This window comes from Pseudonaja textilis, chromosome 5 (genome assembly GCF_049901715.1).
Source record: "Pseudonaja textilis isolate UNSWEBS1 chromosome 5, rPseTex1.2, whole genome shotgun sequence".
NCBI lineage: Eukaryota > Metazoa > Chordata > Lepidosauria > Squamata > Elapidae > Pseudonaja > Pseudonaja textilis.
The window spans coordinates 28,300,810-28,317,513 of NC_141994.1; the positions used below are offsets into that span (position 1 = coordinate 28,300,810).

At 36.0% G+C, this 16,704-nt stretch overlaps 1 protein-coding gene and 1 pseudogene across 2 annotated transcripts in view; one reads left to right on the forward strand and one right to left on the reverse strand.

The window, feature by feature from the left end:
* SCAF11 (SR-related CTD associated factor 11) overlaps window positions 1-16,704 on the reverse strand; it is a 75,550-nt gene that overhangs the window by 49,661 nt on the left and 9,185 nt on the right. The window contains exons 2-6 of one of the 2 annotated variants that reach the window (XM_087934409.1): window positions 9,923-10,010; window positions 7,690-7,776; window positions 6,922-7,079; window positions 2,238-2,315; window positions 1,792-1,883 (exon numbers count right to left, since the gene is read on the reverse strand). In XM_087934409.1, coding sequence (XP_087790535.1) covers window positions 1,792-1,883; window positions 2,238-2,315; window positions 6,922-7,079; window positions 7,690-7,750 — 389 coding nt within the window. In that variant the 5' untranslated portion in view covers window positions 7,751-7,776; window positions 9,923-10,010. The remainder of the gene's footprint in view (window positions 1-1,791; window positions 1,884-2,237; window positions 2,316-6,921; window positions 7,080-7,689; window positions 7,777-9,922; window positions 10,011-16,704) is intronic. The other variant, XM_026700623.2, reaches the window with a different exon arrangement.
* On the forward strand, window positions 5,591-6,302 carry LOC148125574 (uncharacterized; annotated as a pseudogene).

Sequence of the window (16,704 nt, forward strand, 5' to 3'; positions counted from 1 at the left end):
GAATGTTAAAGACATCAAAGATTATAACTAACATTAATGATAGAGCTGAATTGGAATAGAATGAGTATTTTATTTATTATTGTTTTACATATATATATATTTATTCTCTTTAAGAATTTAGTGAGTATTTTAAGAATGAACCAAGCAGAATTCAACTGGAAGTTATGTGTTATATTGAATGTTATAATTATAAAGGCATAAATTGAAGTTTAAATAAGAGTTCAATGGATAAAAATTAAAAGATACAAAGGTGTCATACTCCAATTAGTAACTACAGGGGAAAATTTTGTTTAATGAGAAAAGAAAATATGAAATTGAAACAGGACAGACAAAAGTATAAATATGATGACTAGAAAGGTATTGAAACTTAGAAAAAGATATATATATATATATATATAAAATTGAATTTAGAAAGGAAAGAGATAATTAAAAGTAAGATTGAGAAAACTAAGGGAAAGGAAAATTATTGAGAAAATGTTAAAATAGTAATAAGATATGGAATAGGACACAAAGATGAATATGAAATTGAATTTGTGTCTGTATGGAGAAGTGATAACCCAGGACCATACTATTCTCAAAAAAAGAAATTTTACTTGTATTATGTTTTGTGAAAACCCAAATAAAAATTTTATTTAAAAAAAATTAGAAAATAAAACTATATTTGCTCTTCTGAGCAACATAAAGATTGATAGTACATATAATTGTGAATACAGTTATTCCTCAAGATACAATAGATCAATTAGCGTCTGTTCAAACTTTAGACCCCCCAAAAAAAATATTTACAACCTGGTCCTAAAGTTACATGTGTTGCAACATATTGGTCGTTCGCCCTTACAACCAACCACAGAGATGCAGAGACATGTCCTCCTGCCTTCCCCCACCTAACCTGCCCCGCTGGATCTCTACGGGCACTGGCCCTGCTTTGCTAGCCTCCCAGATTCTGATCCTCCCCACCCCATTTTCCATCACTTACTTTTCAATGATCTCCAGAGTCCCAGAATCGATTGACCCACATGGCAGAAAAGTCATTTATTCAGATGCTGGTGAAGCTGTAAGAATGTGAGATGTAAGAAAAACAGCTTTGCTAGCATCTGAATAAAATATTTTGGCCTGTCTGCCATCAGGTCAGCATCCCTGAAGGCTTTGTTTTGGCCTAGCCTGGGCAGCACTGAAGCAGCCTCCTGCTTGCTGTGTCAGCGTTCCAGGAAAACAAACTCCAACACCAAAACTCCAAGACGGGCATTTTCTCAAAGTTCCATTTTATTAGAATTGTCATACTGGCACATCTGGGAAATCCTGAATCTAAGAGTTCTGGGTTATCTTCCAATAATTAAAAATCACAAAATTCATCCCCTGCACCCATCACTCCATCACATGGACCAATCACCCTCCATTCCAACTTGAGACATTTCTTAAACCACTCCTTTTCCAGGTGCAGGAATAACATGACTGTAAAGAAGAATGCTACTATGCCTAACTACAACAACTCTACAAAATCCCCCCCAATTTCCCAGGCACAGGAATGTGGCCGTGTGGAAGCTTCTGGTGCTAATATGGCTTCCAAAGCTGAGAAGCTGCTTACTAGCTGGTTTAAATAAGCTGCTTCAGGGATTGGGGTGTGAAGGCAGCGGGGGGCAGCCAATCAATATGGAGCTTGTGTCTCATCAGGCTAAACTGCAAACTCCATGTTGATTGGCTACTTCATATGCAAAAACATATCTGAAGTATTTCAAATGTGAAAATAATGTTTTTCTTATAATGTAAAGACAGTTTACATGTGGTATTGCTAACCTTTTACAAGTTTTCATAGTTATAGGGCAATTCTTGCCCTTATTACAACTGATGATGTCATCTTTTTTGCTTATTTGTTGCTTTATTTGAACCTGCAAAGAAATTAATATTAGAATTAGTACAAGTTTTCCAATCATTTATTCTAATGTTTTATTTTTTAGGAGTAAATTATTAATGAATCTGTAACAATATTCACTTGTTTAAACCATTTACAAATACTACTACATATTCAATGTATTATTTCCCAAATGAACTTTAAGTCAATATATTGTCAATCTCAGAAAAAGAGTAAAGCAAAATCTCTGACATACAAAGTTTCAAAGCAGAAAAGAAAAAAAAACAGGTAAGGCTTCATTTGAATTAAATCTACAGCTGCTATATATGCTTTTGTTACTGAAAAGAAACACTAGAAAAACTAATTTTATTAATTAAATCTTGGAACGTACCTTTACAGAATCTTCTGAAGTATTTAGTTTATACACAGCCTTGAACTGTTTGCGGTCCATTGGGCACGAAGCTCTAGTCTAAAAGATTTAAATTAACGTTCAGAATTTTAAAATGAATATTTGAATTTTTTTAAATTATAAGTATAGGTTTTGGTTATAATTCATGAGGGATATAAAATATAAACTTGCATCATATTATCCCTGGCATCCACAGAGTTCTAAGTATTATCATTTATTTATTTTTCATATTTAATTTTAATTTTTATATACTTTTTTATATTTTGAAGTTTAATAGTACACCACCGGGTCCCTCCTTTATAGAGACGGGGGTTCACAAATATAAAACATAAATATTATCATTTACATATATTAACATACAACTTTACATGAACAGACTCTTGCTTGAGCAGTGTGACTATTATTTACTCACACAGATAACCCACAAATTCTTGGACGATCCTTGAATTGATTTAACACAGAATGCAGAAAATTAAGAACCATTCCTTGAGCAGAATAACAATATAATTCCCTCAAATGTTCAGCAGTTACAAAATTTCTTTTAAGCAGGTGGAATAGTTGTTTCATTTTGACCATTTTGGAAAGCTTAAGCAGCTTTTCTTTCTAGGAATTTTTTTTAAAGAAACTGTTTAAAATTAAAATAACTTAAATAGAAATGAGCAATAATTGTAGATGTTTAAAGCATAATATAAAAAATATATATAAAGGAGTTAGGAAAAAAAGAAAAAAATGAAAGAAATAAAAATAGGTTTACTTGAATGCTATTGAGTCTTTCATATTTTAAATTCTTATTTAAACCTTTTCTTTACTGAGGTTACACAATACTCACAAGAATAAATAACAACTTATGAGTTAGGGGTTAATGTGTGCTTTTAATGTATGCACACATATTCATTTCATTTTTTGTTTTTTTCTATCGCTCTTTTAATAAAAAAAATTAAAATTAAGGAGAATATGCACACAACCAAAACACGTTATTTATTTGAGTGTGGTGGCACCCAACGCCAGACTGAATATGGGGCCCAGTATAGACTGCAGCATAAATTTGGCTGCAATTACTTGTAAAAAATAAGTGAGGACCTTGACAGAGTTACACAAGAACTGTTACATAAGCAAAGGGGGCTGAAACATTCTTTAAACCCTGAGAGCACAAGACATTGAGAAACTACTCAGGCAGGTTCCCCTCTGATTCACTGTGGCTTAAGAAGGGTGTATGTGTATAAAACAGAACCACATTTGCAAGAGATTGTTATTTCATCCTGTGTCAGTAAAATATTTCTTACTATGGAGTTGATTTTCTGGTCTGGTCTACCTAGTAGAATTGAAAAAAAATAGATGCTTGCACAGAAATAAACTCGAATTAAAAAAGATTTATTTCTGAACAGAAATGCTTTTACAATAGTATTGAAAGGGAAACACTTTTGAAGTTTTCTGGATAAAATCATGCAAATGACAGCTAAAGAATAACTGGAACGATTTTGCTGTTGCTACGGTTAGAGAATGCTTAGATTAAAGCTTCATGATTTTTGCTAACAACTAAAGATATTGTTTGTTCTATACACATGGAACTATTAGTCTGGTATCTTATTTAACCTGCAGATTAATCCAAAATATTATAAAGAATATTATAATCCAATGTAATTTTTAGTGGGATAATGATAAATGTATATCTAGCTGTTTTTGGCAATAAAGATGATGTGTGGCACACAGCTCAATATTTTTCCATTACATCAATCCTCTGTACAAGCTAGATATCAGCCTGCTATATTTCTGTTTGGAACCACATTTAAAATAATCATCAAAACTTGGGATTTAAAACTCCAGCTACAAAGAAAAGAGATTATTTCTTTATTTCTGTACAGCAAAAGAAAGGAACGAGTTTGGTGTTTATATTTACAGTAAATATTAATAACTGTTTAGTATGCACGGGACCAGAACACCTTCAGTAGATGAGCAGTCATGTAAATATTTTAAATTAATGAATGAAAAAATACAAGAGCAAACTGCAGGGACACTGTACAATCATATGAATATTTATTCAGAATTAAATCCTACTCAGGATAAACTATGAAAAGAAGGAAATATGATGTATTCTTAGACACGGAGGATAAAATATAAATGCATTTATAAGCCTCTGTTAAGAAGAGGCTTCTTTATTCTTTTTCTTTCACCCTTTTTTATTTTCTAATTTTCTCTTACTTTCTTATCTTTCTCCTTTACTATTTATTTTATTTTCTAAAATTTGTACTATTTTTATCTTATTAAAATATCTTTAATAAAAATTGTATGTATAAAACAGAATTATCCTACTGAATCAATATGATCTTATTTTAAGGAAAGAAAATCAAAAGTGACAAGGGATCAGTAAAAGGTATTACAATACCTGTCAGAACAGAGACATATGATACTGCTGTTTACAAAAATTGCTTTAAGAATGAGTGCAGGTAGTCCTCAATTTACAACCACAATTAGGACCAGAACTACTGTTGCTGTAAGATTATATTGCTAACTTGGATTTTATGATTTTACTGTGGTTGTTGAATGAATCACTGCAGCTGTTATGTGAATCTGGCTGCCCCCATAGATTTTGCTTGTTTGAAGCCCCCTGGAAAGGTTCCAAATGGTGATTATGTGACCTTAGGACATTGCTACCAACATAAATGTTGTTAGCACCTGTATTTTAGACCCATGTCCCTCCTGGCTTGTGAAAGGTTCCCAGGAGGTGACAGGCGGGTGGACTCTGATGGTGATTAATGCTTCTCTACAGGAGGAGATGGTATCCCAGCACTTTAAAGAGGCTGTGGTCCACCCTCTTCTTAAGAAGCCATCGCTGGACTCCACCCGGTTGGATAATTTCCAACCTGTCTCCAATCTTCCCTTTTTGGGGAAGGTTGTTGAGAAGGTGGTCGTGCAGCAGCTCCAGAGGTTTCTGGATGAAACAGATTATCTCAACCCCTACCAGTCAGGATTCAGGCCTGGATTTGGGACAGAAACAGCATTGGTTGCACTTTTGGATGATCTCTGGCGGGAGCGGGATGGGGTGTGCATCCATCCTTGCTCTATTTGACCTCTTGGCGGCTTTTGATACCATTGACCATGGGATTCTCCTGGGACAGCTTCAGGGGATGGGAGTGGGAGGCCTTGTGCTGTCTTTGTTCACTTCCTTCCTCTGCGGCCGCTCTCAGTCAGTGTTGATAGGAGGGGAGATATCCAACCCTCGCCCACTGCTTTACGGGGTTTCGCAGGGCTCGGTACTCTCTCCACTCCTGTTCAACATTTATATGAAACCGCTGGGTGAGATCATCTGTCACCATGGACTGAGGTATGACTAATATACTGATGATACCCAGCTGTATGTCCCGGCCGGTGGTAAGTTAAGTGTTGCTGTGTCCTCCCTCTCGCAATGCCTGGAAGCTGTCAGAGGCTGGATGGGGAGCAACAGGTTGAAACTAAACCCATGCAAGACCGAGTGGCTTTGGGTCTGGGGTTCGTTAGTTCAGGGAGAATTACCATCCTTTAATCTTGGATGGGGTGGCACTACCCCAAATAGACCCTGTGCATAATCTGGGGGTTCTCCTGGACTCACGACTCCTGTTTGAAGAGCAGGTAGTGGTCGTGGCCAGAAGGGCCTTTGCGCAACTGCAGGTTGTGCACTAGTTACGCCCTTTCCTGGATCAGCGGTCCGTACCCACAGTCACTCATGCCCTGGTCACTTCCCGTCTTGATTATTGCAACGCGCTCTACATGGGGCTGCCCTTGAAGAGCATCCGGAAGCTCCAGTTGGTGCAAAATGCAGCTGCCCACATGGTTTTATGCAGACCACGGTGTGTGCATGTATCACCTCTCCTGCAGGAGCTGCATTGGCTGCCAATTTGCTTCCGGGTGCAATTCAAGGTGCTGGTTGTCACCTTTAAAGCCCTTCATGGCTTGGGTCCGGGTTATCTGAGGAAACATCTCTTGCCAGTGACATCTACCCAACCCATTAGAGAGAGGTGGCAGGGAATGCTGCGAGTACCACCCGAGGGAGATACACTTGGTGGGACCTAGAAGAAGGGCCTTCTCTGTGGTGGTTCCATCTCTTTGGAACATCATTCACCCAGAGATTAGAATGGCCCCCTCATTAATACTTCAGTGCCTTCCAAAAGGCACTGAAGACCTGGTTTTGCCAGTGAGCCTGAGAGGGATGGAACCCATCAAATGGCTAGTGTGACCCGCTATTGTCAGGGTGGGAGGTGGGAGTTGGTTTTTGTTTTCCCAAATTTTGTTCTATTGTACTTTACTAATTTATTTGATCCTTTTTGTTAGTTCTTATTGTTTTTATTTTTTGTTTTAAATATGATTTTAAATATGAGTTGCCTTGGGCGAATAGGCAGCAATATAAAATAAATAAATCAATAAATAATATATGCTGGGTGTGAATTTTGAAAATCGATCAAATTGTCAAGGCCTCTGTGACAGTCCCCAAATGCGAGGACTGGTCATAACTCATTTTTTTCAGGGCTATTGTAACTTCAAATGATTGTTAAAAGAAATGTTCAGGAGTAGCTGTAACGAAGTTGTTGTTTGGATTCTAACCAAAACAAAAAAAAGTATTATTTTTATTAAGAATTTTTTTAAAAGTTAAGTAAACTATTTTTAAAATTTGATTGCAGCTCTTAAGACTTACTTCAGCCCATTTAAGAATACAGGCCATGCAGAAGATGTGTTTGCAATTTTCAGGAAAGCCAACTTCCTGCTCTACCAAACAATTTAGGCAGATTGGGCAGCGATAATCTTCATCCGATAAAAAGTCAGAAGAGTAAGAGCAATCTTCATTCTCCTCGCCTGTTATGAAATGCATATAAGTAGATTGAAATTACTGATGTACAGTTATAAAATACAAAATACGGAAAATAAAGAAAAAATTAAGCTAAATTATGTTACTTTTAAACAGCTAATCTGAAATTTATTGTATAGTGCACACACACGCATGCACACACATACACAAACAAAAACAAGTCAGAACTTGATTTTTTTTAGATAACAGTAGACCCTTACATGGAGGAGAAATTCCAGAAAATGTAAGGAAGAACCAATTATTTTAGTTAATATGTACTGTGTTTCTAAAATTAGGCACCAAATTTAGACATCCAAGAAAGTTTTACTGAATCATTTCCTAGTGGCACATAGCCCTTTTCAATTGTTAATCTGTGATAATAGCAACAATTGTAATATTTTGGCAAGCAGGAAACTTCTCAACTAGAATCTGACTGAGAAAGTACCTATCAACTTTGTCAAGTATAAAATGGTACTTGTAGGAAGTAAATCCAGAGGTTTCAGAAAGATGTTAATATCTATAAAATAATGTATATATTTGACCTAGAAATATAATCCAAACCAATATAATTGAGTATTTTAGTCTCATTTCTTTTAGAAAATCAAATAAGTTAGCTACCTTTTGCAGCTTCATGTTTGTCATCATCTGCATTTTGAACAGATTGTTTTTTATTCTTCATTTCTGCTTGAGAAATGCAGAAACTACCTGTAAAAAATAGGGTTACCAAAGGTTAAATACTTCCCAATAAGAGGTTTAAATAGACCAAAATCATATATTAAATTATAATTAATTATAAAACCAACTTCAAATCATATTTGACATCATATGTCAGGGGTGTCAAACACAAATTCATTGAGGGCCACATCAGAGTTGTGTTTGACCGCTGGGGAGGAGGGAGGGGGGGCATAGTTGGGGTGGATGTGGCCAGCTCGACATCACTTGTTTCAGGGGCATCTGTAGTGGCCAAGTGCTAAGGCAGGGCTTCCCCCAAATCCTCCCTCCCTGTCATTATAATCTCCTTTCCTTCCTTCCTTCCTTCCTTCCTTCCTTCCTTCCTTCCTTCCTTCCTTCCTTCCTTCCTTCCTTCCTTCCGTCAGCTTCCCTCTTCATTCTCCTTTCTTCTTCCTTCCCCTCTTTCCTTATTTTTCCTTCCTTGCTCTCTTCCCATCTTTCCTTCTTTTGCTTTGTCTTTCCTCTTTCCCTTTCCCCTTTCCTGACCCTTCTTGGATGCTCAAATGCAAAAGAGGAAATATTCCTCCTTTTGTTTTGGTTTTTTTAAAGTTTGTTTTGCTAGCCCGCTGCCAGCGAAAACAGAGCTCAGGGAGCCATGGCAGCCTCCAGGCCCCAATTTTGGGCCACAACAGCTTCCTGCAGCCAGCCGCCCAACCCCAGCTGTTTTCACAGAGGGATGTAGTAGATTGAAACAGCTAAAAATGGAGCCCGGGAGGGCTGCACATGCCCCCACAGCTCCGTTTCTGCTGGCAGAGGGCTGCAGGAGGCCAGCATGGTTGAAAATGGAGCCCGGGAGGACTGCATGTGCCCCCCCAGCTCCATTTTCACTGGCAGAGGTACCATGTCCCAGTCCTTTGCTGTTTCCAGGACAGCCCCATGGGCCAGATTTAAGCACTCTGTGGGCCTTGACTTTGACACCCCTGTCATACGTTATACGTATTTCTATACCAAACTATTGTATTTAATAATATAAAGAAATATTGTGTTTTAACACCAGGAATATGTGTACACAAAGTCCATATAAATGTATAGCTACCAAGGTATAACAATGCTCTAGATCAGGGGTCGCCAACCTTTTGGACCTCAGGGACCAGCAAACTCATAATTTTAGATCCCGGGGACCACTAACCGGTTCTGTGGGCGTGGCCTAATTTGTGGATTTGGCTTGGTGGTCATGTGACTGGCTGGGCATGGCTTGTATGTAAATATTATAAATATTTATATAAATATTGATTTTTTTTTATTAAAAGAGAGAAACTTTTACCCAAAATCAGGCAAAGCAGGCAGGCAGATTGAGTTGCTCACAGAATCACAGATTCGTTCAGAAATCTATCTGCCATTGGCTAGCTCAGTCTGTCATATAAAATTTGCTTGCAAGCAAACTCACAAAATTAATTCACAACACACCATGCATGTAAATATTGAATTTTTTTATTTAAAAAAAGAGCAACTTTTACCCAAATTCAGGCAAAGCAGGCAGATTGAGTTGCTCACAGAGCAACTATCTGCCATTGGCTAGCTCAGTTTCTCAAATTTGCTTGCCGTGAGTCTGCACTGAATTTGCTCGCAAGCAAAACTTCAGTCCTAAGGGAGGTTCAGCTGTGCTTAAAGGCAGAGCTGAAGATCTAAAGACTAGCTAGAAAGCAAGAAATCCAACAATTTCCTGCTTCCTAGCTAATCTAAATCTCCCAGCACAGCAGAACAGCTGATAGTCGGAAAAAAGAAAAATAGAAATTTAGCAGGCAAGTTTACCGGGTAAGGAGTGAGTGGGCAGGGAGGGTTCCTGCAGGCCATGTGGGCGGTGCAGCCTTGTGTTTCTGCGCAGCCTGGATTAATTGCTTTGGGAAGGTTGCTCTGGGAGTGAGATTTCTCTGCAGCCCACCAAAATTTTCTCACAGCCCACCAGTGGGCCGTGGCCCACCGGTTGGCGATCACTGCTCTAGATTCTCTCTTAAAGTTAACTTGCTAAGCAAACTATAGTCACATTATAAATTTCCTTTCAGTATTAGTGCTATTATGCCACTTTTCACAAAATATAATGACTATTATATTTTATCCTTTTTATATGTAACTCAAGTCAGCGAGAATACTTAATACTGTTGCTTCCTATTTTCCTCACCTTGCGAGGTGTGTGGGCTAAGAGAGAGTGACTAGACCAAAGTCATCCAGCTGGCTTTAATGCCTAAGAATGTCATTACTGTGCTGTTCTACAAAGAAAAACACAATAGGAATGAATACAAAAATTTACAGGAGGTTACTTGTTAAACTTGAAAAACCTGAAAGAAGTTAGGCAGAAAGCATATTGAAAGGGTAGCAAAGTGACAATGAACTTAAATTGGGAAATATCTTATCTCGGGGGTGAGCAGGGCTTGCAGATCGGATACTTCAGCATGTCATTGAGAAATGTATAACTATGAAAAAAATACTTTATTTATTTAGAACAGGGGTATCAAACTCAAGGCTCACGGGCCAGATCCGGCCCATGAGGTGGTGAATTTGACCCGGCCAAGGGGCCCTCGATCTTCAACTGGTAATGTCCATCTGGGCTGGACCACAGCCAGCCTTAGAACCCCTTGTGCAGAGGATGGACCTGGAGTCACAGTGGGAAGATGGGGATTCGGGAGCTCCTGAAAGAACCATCAATATTCCTTTTGGATCTAAAATGTCCCACAGAAATGGCGACAGAAGGAGGAACATCTTGTCGATCTCAGGGACATCGCAAAGTCCCTGGTTGATCAAGGAAAGCTTCCTGAATTGGCGGCAGAGGAAAGCAGCCATTAAGACTGCTGGAAAGCTGGGACAGCTCCAGAACGAAAGGGAAAGCACAGGCAAGTATGTTGGAACTGGGTGAGATTTTAAGTTTTTTTTTCCGCTAAGGATTAAAGAGCACTCTAAGAGGAAAAAGAAAATCTAAGAAGATTGAAGACAAAAGAGAAAGCTAGCGGCAGGAAAGCATGTTTATACTGTCAGATCTAATTAAGGCTATTTTACTACGTATTTTAATAGAAATATTAATTTGTTCTTTTTTAACTGGACTGGACTAACAATTTGGAAAAGACAAAGTTTTAATTTTAATTCTGGATTATTTTCCCCTTTTTAATTTGATATTTAGTAACTTGTAACTCTAAAAGTGAAACTTTTCTTTTTATATATTTTTGAAACCTTTTTGGATACAATATAACAAAGGAATGAAAACAAAGTAAAGCAATAGTGCCCCCCTAGAGGTTACAGAAAAATTGGAAAGTTTTAAGAATTGTTTTTCTGAAAGCAAGCTGTTTAGACCCAAAAGGAAGGTAAAGAGCAAACTGCTGAAAGTTTGCTGAAACAGGTGCTATGCTGGCAATCTAAACAGCTGGAGATAGAAGAAGAGGAGAAAGACTACCATGACCTTATATTATGTTTTGACTTGGAATTGCTTTGTGACTGCTATTTAAAATAATTGCTGGCTATTCTATTTTGTTTTATCTTTTACTGATGGTATCTTTTCTGAGCCTTTTTACTATTTCAAATTTGTTTTGCAGCAGCTTGCCCCACCCCCTCCCGTTAGCCTCCTATTTGGAACATTTTAGTTCTCCCTATTTTTATTTTTTATTATTGGACTATTAGAAGTGGATTATTTTTGGAACTCTTTCTTTTTTTAATTTTTAGCTTGTTTTTTTTATTTTTGTCTCCTTGTAGATTTAATATTTTTAATTCCTCTATTTTATTTTTATTTTAATTTTTACTTTTTTCATATGGAAAGCTTGTTTCTTTTACAATTGGATTAAGGTAGAGAAGAACCTGAAGAAAGCAGAATTTGGATTAATTGGCAGATATTCTTTGTTTGGGATTATAATTAATTTGAGATGAGGAAGACAGCTGCAACAGTATCTTCGATCCCTACTTCCTCTTCCAGCTGGTCAGCGATCATTACATCCTATGCTACAGCAGGAAAAGGAAAAAGAGAAAGAGAAAAAGGAGTTTCCAGTGCAGGAGTTAAGACAATGATGCAAGCAATACAAGCAATACAAGAACAAGGGAAACATGTTGAAGAGAAAGTGGAAAATATACAACAGATGATGAAGAATGAAGAAAGAATACTTACTAAAAATGCAATTAAAACACAAATTCTACAAAGCTCAAGAGATGAACCACTGAAATATAAAGATAAGAAGACTGTGGTCCTAAAACAAGTACCAAGGAAAGTGAGGGAAATAAGAAGAGAGTATCAATTCTTGACAAAAATTTTAATTAAGAAGGGTGTGAATTATAGATGGCTGTTTCCTGAAGGACTTATGTTCACCTGGCAGGAGCAAAGACATAGAATAGATTCAATAGAGAAAGCAGAACTATTTTATGGAGAATATTTTAGAGGGAAAGAGGATGAGAAATTGCGAGAAGAGGAAATAATCAAAATTCAAGAAGAAATGATTGAAGCAAGAGATAAAATAATCCAAGAATAAGCAACATGTGAGGAAGGAGCAGTAGGCGGAAGAATGGAGTATAAAGAAGCGAGGGAGCAAAGGTCTACTAGAGCTATAAACCCTACATATAAGGTATGAACAATGGAAGAAAAGAAACTAATCACAATGAATATAAATGGACTGAATTTGGCTATAAAAAGAAGGAAAATATTTCACAAATTAGAAAAATTAAAATTGGATATAATTTGCTTACAAGAAGTCCATATTAGAAAACAACATCTTCAGATGTTAATAATATGAAAATTGGGAACTTATATACCTCATTGGCTCAAAAGAAAAAAGGGGGAGTTGCACTATATATTAAAAATACAATTAAAGCTGAATTAATTTTTACAGATGAAAAAGGAAGAATATTAATGGTAAAAATAATTGACAACGTAAATATACTTTTAGTAGCAATATATGCCCCTAATGAAAAACAAGAAGAATTTTACAAAAATTTACACAACAAAATTATTGATTTGGAATATGATAATATATGACATGGAAGACTTTAATGGAATAGTAGGTGTAAACTTGGACTATACAACTCAGAAAACTAACAGACAAAATAGAAAGACTTTGCCGAAATCCTTCTTCAAAACGGTAGAGGAACTAAGCATCCAAGATGTTTGGAGGAAAAGAAACACAAGGAATAGACAATAAACCTTTTATTCTAATAGACATTTATCATGGTCAAGAATAGATATGATTTGATTTCCGATGTAAAAGAAGTCAATATTGAAGCAAGTACTTAGGTGACCACAATCCAATACAAATTGAGTGGCAAGGACAGAGGAAAAGATCTAGATGGACTTTGAACAACATAATACTGAAAGAAAAAGAATTTCTACAAAAAATGGAAAAGGAACTGGCTTTCTTTTTTAAGAATAATAATAAAGAGGACACCTCACTGCAAAACTTATGGGATACCATGAAGGCCTTTGCCAGAGGTTTCATAATAGATTATATAAGGGGAAAAAAAATCAAGAAGAAACAAATACAACAGAAGTTAGAGGAGGATTACAGGGAACTTGAGAAGGACTTCCAAAAATTTCCACAAAAAAGAATATTAAAAATCAAATGGACATAATTAAACATAAAATGGGGTTGATGGAAAAAGAAAAGTTAGCCAAAAAGTTAGGAGTGCTAAACAATTTTTTTCTGAAAATGCAAATAAACCAGGCAGATGATTGGCATATAAGCTGAAAAAAGAGAAACAAAAAAGATACTGCAACTAAAAGATGATCAAGAAAGGGCATGTAATGGAAATGGTGAAAAGAAAAAGATAATACAAAAATATTATGAAAAATTATATAATCAAGAGAACATTCATCAAGAAAAAGTGAAACAATATTTACAAAAAGCGAAGTTACCTCAGATACCTGAGGAGATTAAGACAATGTTAGAAGGGAAAATAACAATGATGCAATTAACTGAGGCATTAAAGAGACAAAATACCGGAAAGGCACCAGGACCGGATGGGCTGCCAGCGGAATTTTATAAAACCTTACAGGAATCTTTAAGCATTCCAATGCTAGATGTGATGAATGAAGTCTTGTCAGAAACTAAAATATCCAAATCATGGACAGAGGCGTACATTACTCTAATATCAAAAGAGGATACCGACCTGCAACTAATTATAAATTACAGACCCATTTCCTTGTTGAATTCAGATTACAAAATTTTTGCTTCAATAATAGCAGAAAGACTAAAAAAATATCTGAATAATTTCATACATGCTGATCAAAATGGATTTCTGCCAAAGAGGCAAATTAAGGACAATTTGAGAATAATTTTGAACACTTTGGAATATTATGAAACACATTCTGAGAAACAAATTGCCTTAGTGTTTTTAGATGCACAAAAAGCTTTTGATAATGTAAACTGGCAGTTTATGATAGCACAATTGGAACAAATGGGATTTGGTGGAAACTTTGTTGAAGCTATAAAGGCAATATACCATTAAGCAATCCTCCAAAGTGATAAATGGCGACCAAACAGATAACATCAATATTAGAAAAGGAACTAGGCAAAGATGTCCACTGTTGCCTTTGCTGTTTGTTTTGACCCCTGAAGTATTAAATAGAAACATCAGAGATGATAGTAAAATAAAAGCGATGAAAATAAAAAAGAGGAATATAAGCTACAGGCATTCGCAGGCAATCTGGTTTTTATATTAGAGAAATCACTAAAAACAGCACCTATATTAATAGAGAAGATTGAAGAATATGGACAAGTAGCAGGATTGAAAATAAACAAAAATAAAACTAAGATTTTAGTTAAAACTTTGGTGGAAAAACAAAAGAAGGAATTGATGTAGAGATTGAACATCCAGATCGCAAAAAAGTCAAATATTTAGGAATACAACTAACTGCAAGATGTGGAACACTCGAAGAAGATAACTATCATAAACTTAAATAACAGATTGTGACAGATTTGAAAAAATGGGAATATCCACAATTAAGATGAATATACTACCAAGGATTTTATATTTGTTTCAGACAATTCCAATTAAATTAGGGAAAGAATATTTTGAAGACTTAAATAAAATAATTTTGAAATATATATAGCAGGGGGAAAAGGCAAGAATTTCAGACAATTACAATAAATATAGAGAAAAAATACTTTGAGGACTTAAATAAAATGATGTTGAAATATATATGGTAGGGGAAGAATTCAAGAATTAAACTAAAACTACTACAGGGCACTAGAATGAGAGGAGGTTTTGGATACCCAGTTTGGATTACCTAGTAATATTGATGTGGATGAAAGAATGGATTGTTTTGAGAAATATTAGATTGTTAACATTGGAAAGTCATGATTTGCAATCGGGGTGGCATGCATTTTTATGGTATAAGGAAAGTAAAGCGCATGGATATTTTTGGAGACATTATATTCGAGAAGCCTTACTATCAACATGGGAAAATAAGGGAAAAACATTATCTGAAAATACCACTCTGGTTATCAACAATAGAGGCATTTGCGTATCCAAATGTATTTAAAATGGAAAATATTGTTAGATATACTGAAATCTTAAATGAAAAGGGTGAACTCAAAACAAAGCAAGAACTAGATGAACAAGGGATAAAGATGAATTGGTATTCATATATGCAAATACATTCTAGATATGAAAAAGACAGTTAGATGGGTTTTACAAAGAACTGACTGAATTAGAAAAAATTTTAACAGGTACTGAAGAGAGGATTAAATTTTTTTATTAGGAGTGAAATTAGAAGAGCAAGTTAAAGAAATGATGATTACTTGGGGGGGAAATTTGGATATGGGATAGATTTGGATAAATGGCAGAAATTATGGACTAGAAATTATAAATTAACAATGTCAACAGCTTATAAAGAGAATTTGTATAAGATGTTTTACAGGTGGTATTTACCTTGGGCAAGAATAGCAAAGATGTTCAAGGATAAATCAGCAAAATGTTGGAAATGTCATCAGATACCTGGATCATATGTGCTGGACATGTGCAGAAGCTAAAAGTTATTGGACTAAAATACACACATGGTTCGAAAAAAATGATAAAACAGCATATAGGCTTAAAACCAGAGATATTTTTACTGGGGATTTTACCTGAAGGTTATAGCAAAGAGATAATATATTTTATCATTGTTTTAACTGCAGCTAGAATTGTATTTGCTCAAAATTGGTAAAATGAAAAAATTCTGAAGAGGAGGAGATTAAGAAAATAATGGAATGTGCAGAAATGAGTAGATTGACATTAGCAATTAGAGAACAAGAAGAAAAAGAGTATTATAAGGTTTGGAATTATTTTATCAATGGCTATACAGAAGAGAAAGAAACTGAAGTAATGATTTGTTATAATTGATTATTTTTAAATAAGTTATATTATGAATATAATTTAGTAAGAATTGAATTTTGTTTTTAAAGATAGCCTGGAAAAGAAACTAAAAATTAAATAATAGAAAAATAATCAGATATGATATGGAATGTTGATTAGAATACAGTATGAATGTAATTAGGAAGAAAGGATTATAGATATTGTGCACATGATATATATACCAATATATACCACTGTATAATTGAAAGATGGTTTTATTTATGTTGTATGTTATAAAAATAAAACTTTTTCAAAAAAAAAGAACTCCTTTTGCGTGCACACAGGTGGCGAGCACATGGGCCCTGATGTCTCTGGGGACTGCATTCTGAGTGCTTCCCTTTCACCCAGGACGCCTGCCCTCACGCGCTCGCCACCTCTCATGGTGGCGATGGTCCAGCCCGATGGACGCCAGCAGGTTGCAGTTCAGCACCATGCCCACATCAGTGTCTCCATGCTCTGCTCACTGGCCTTTCACCTGTGTGTGTGTGCATAGACGGAGGGGAGGTGTCTGGCAGCAGGGGCTCTACAGCCCACTGTAACCACTGGGATGACCCTCCAAGAAACAGGTATGGCAGCAACCACAGCACTGGCAGGGGGGAGGCA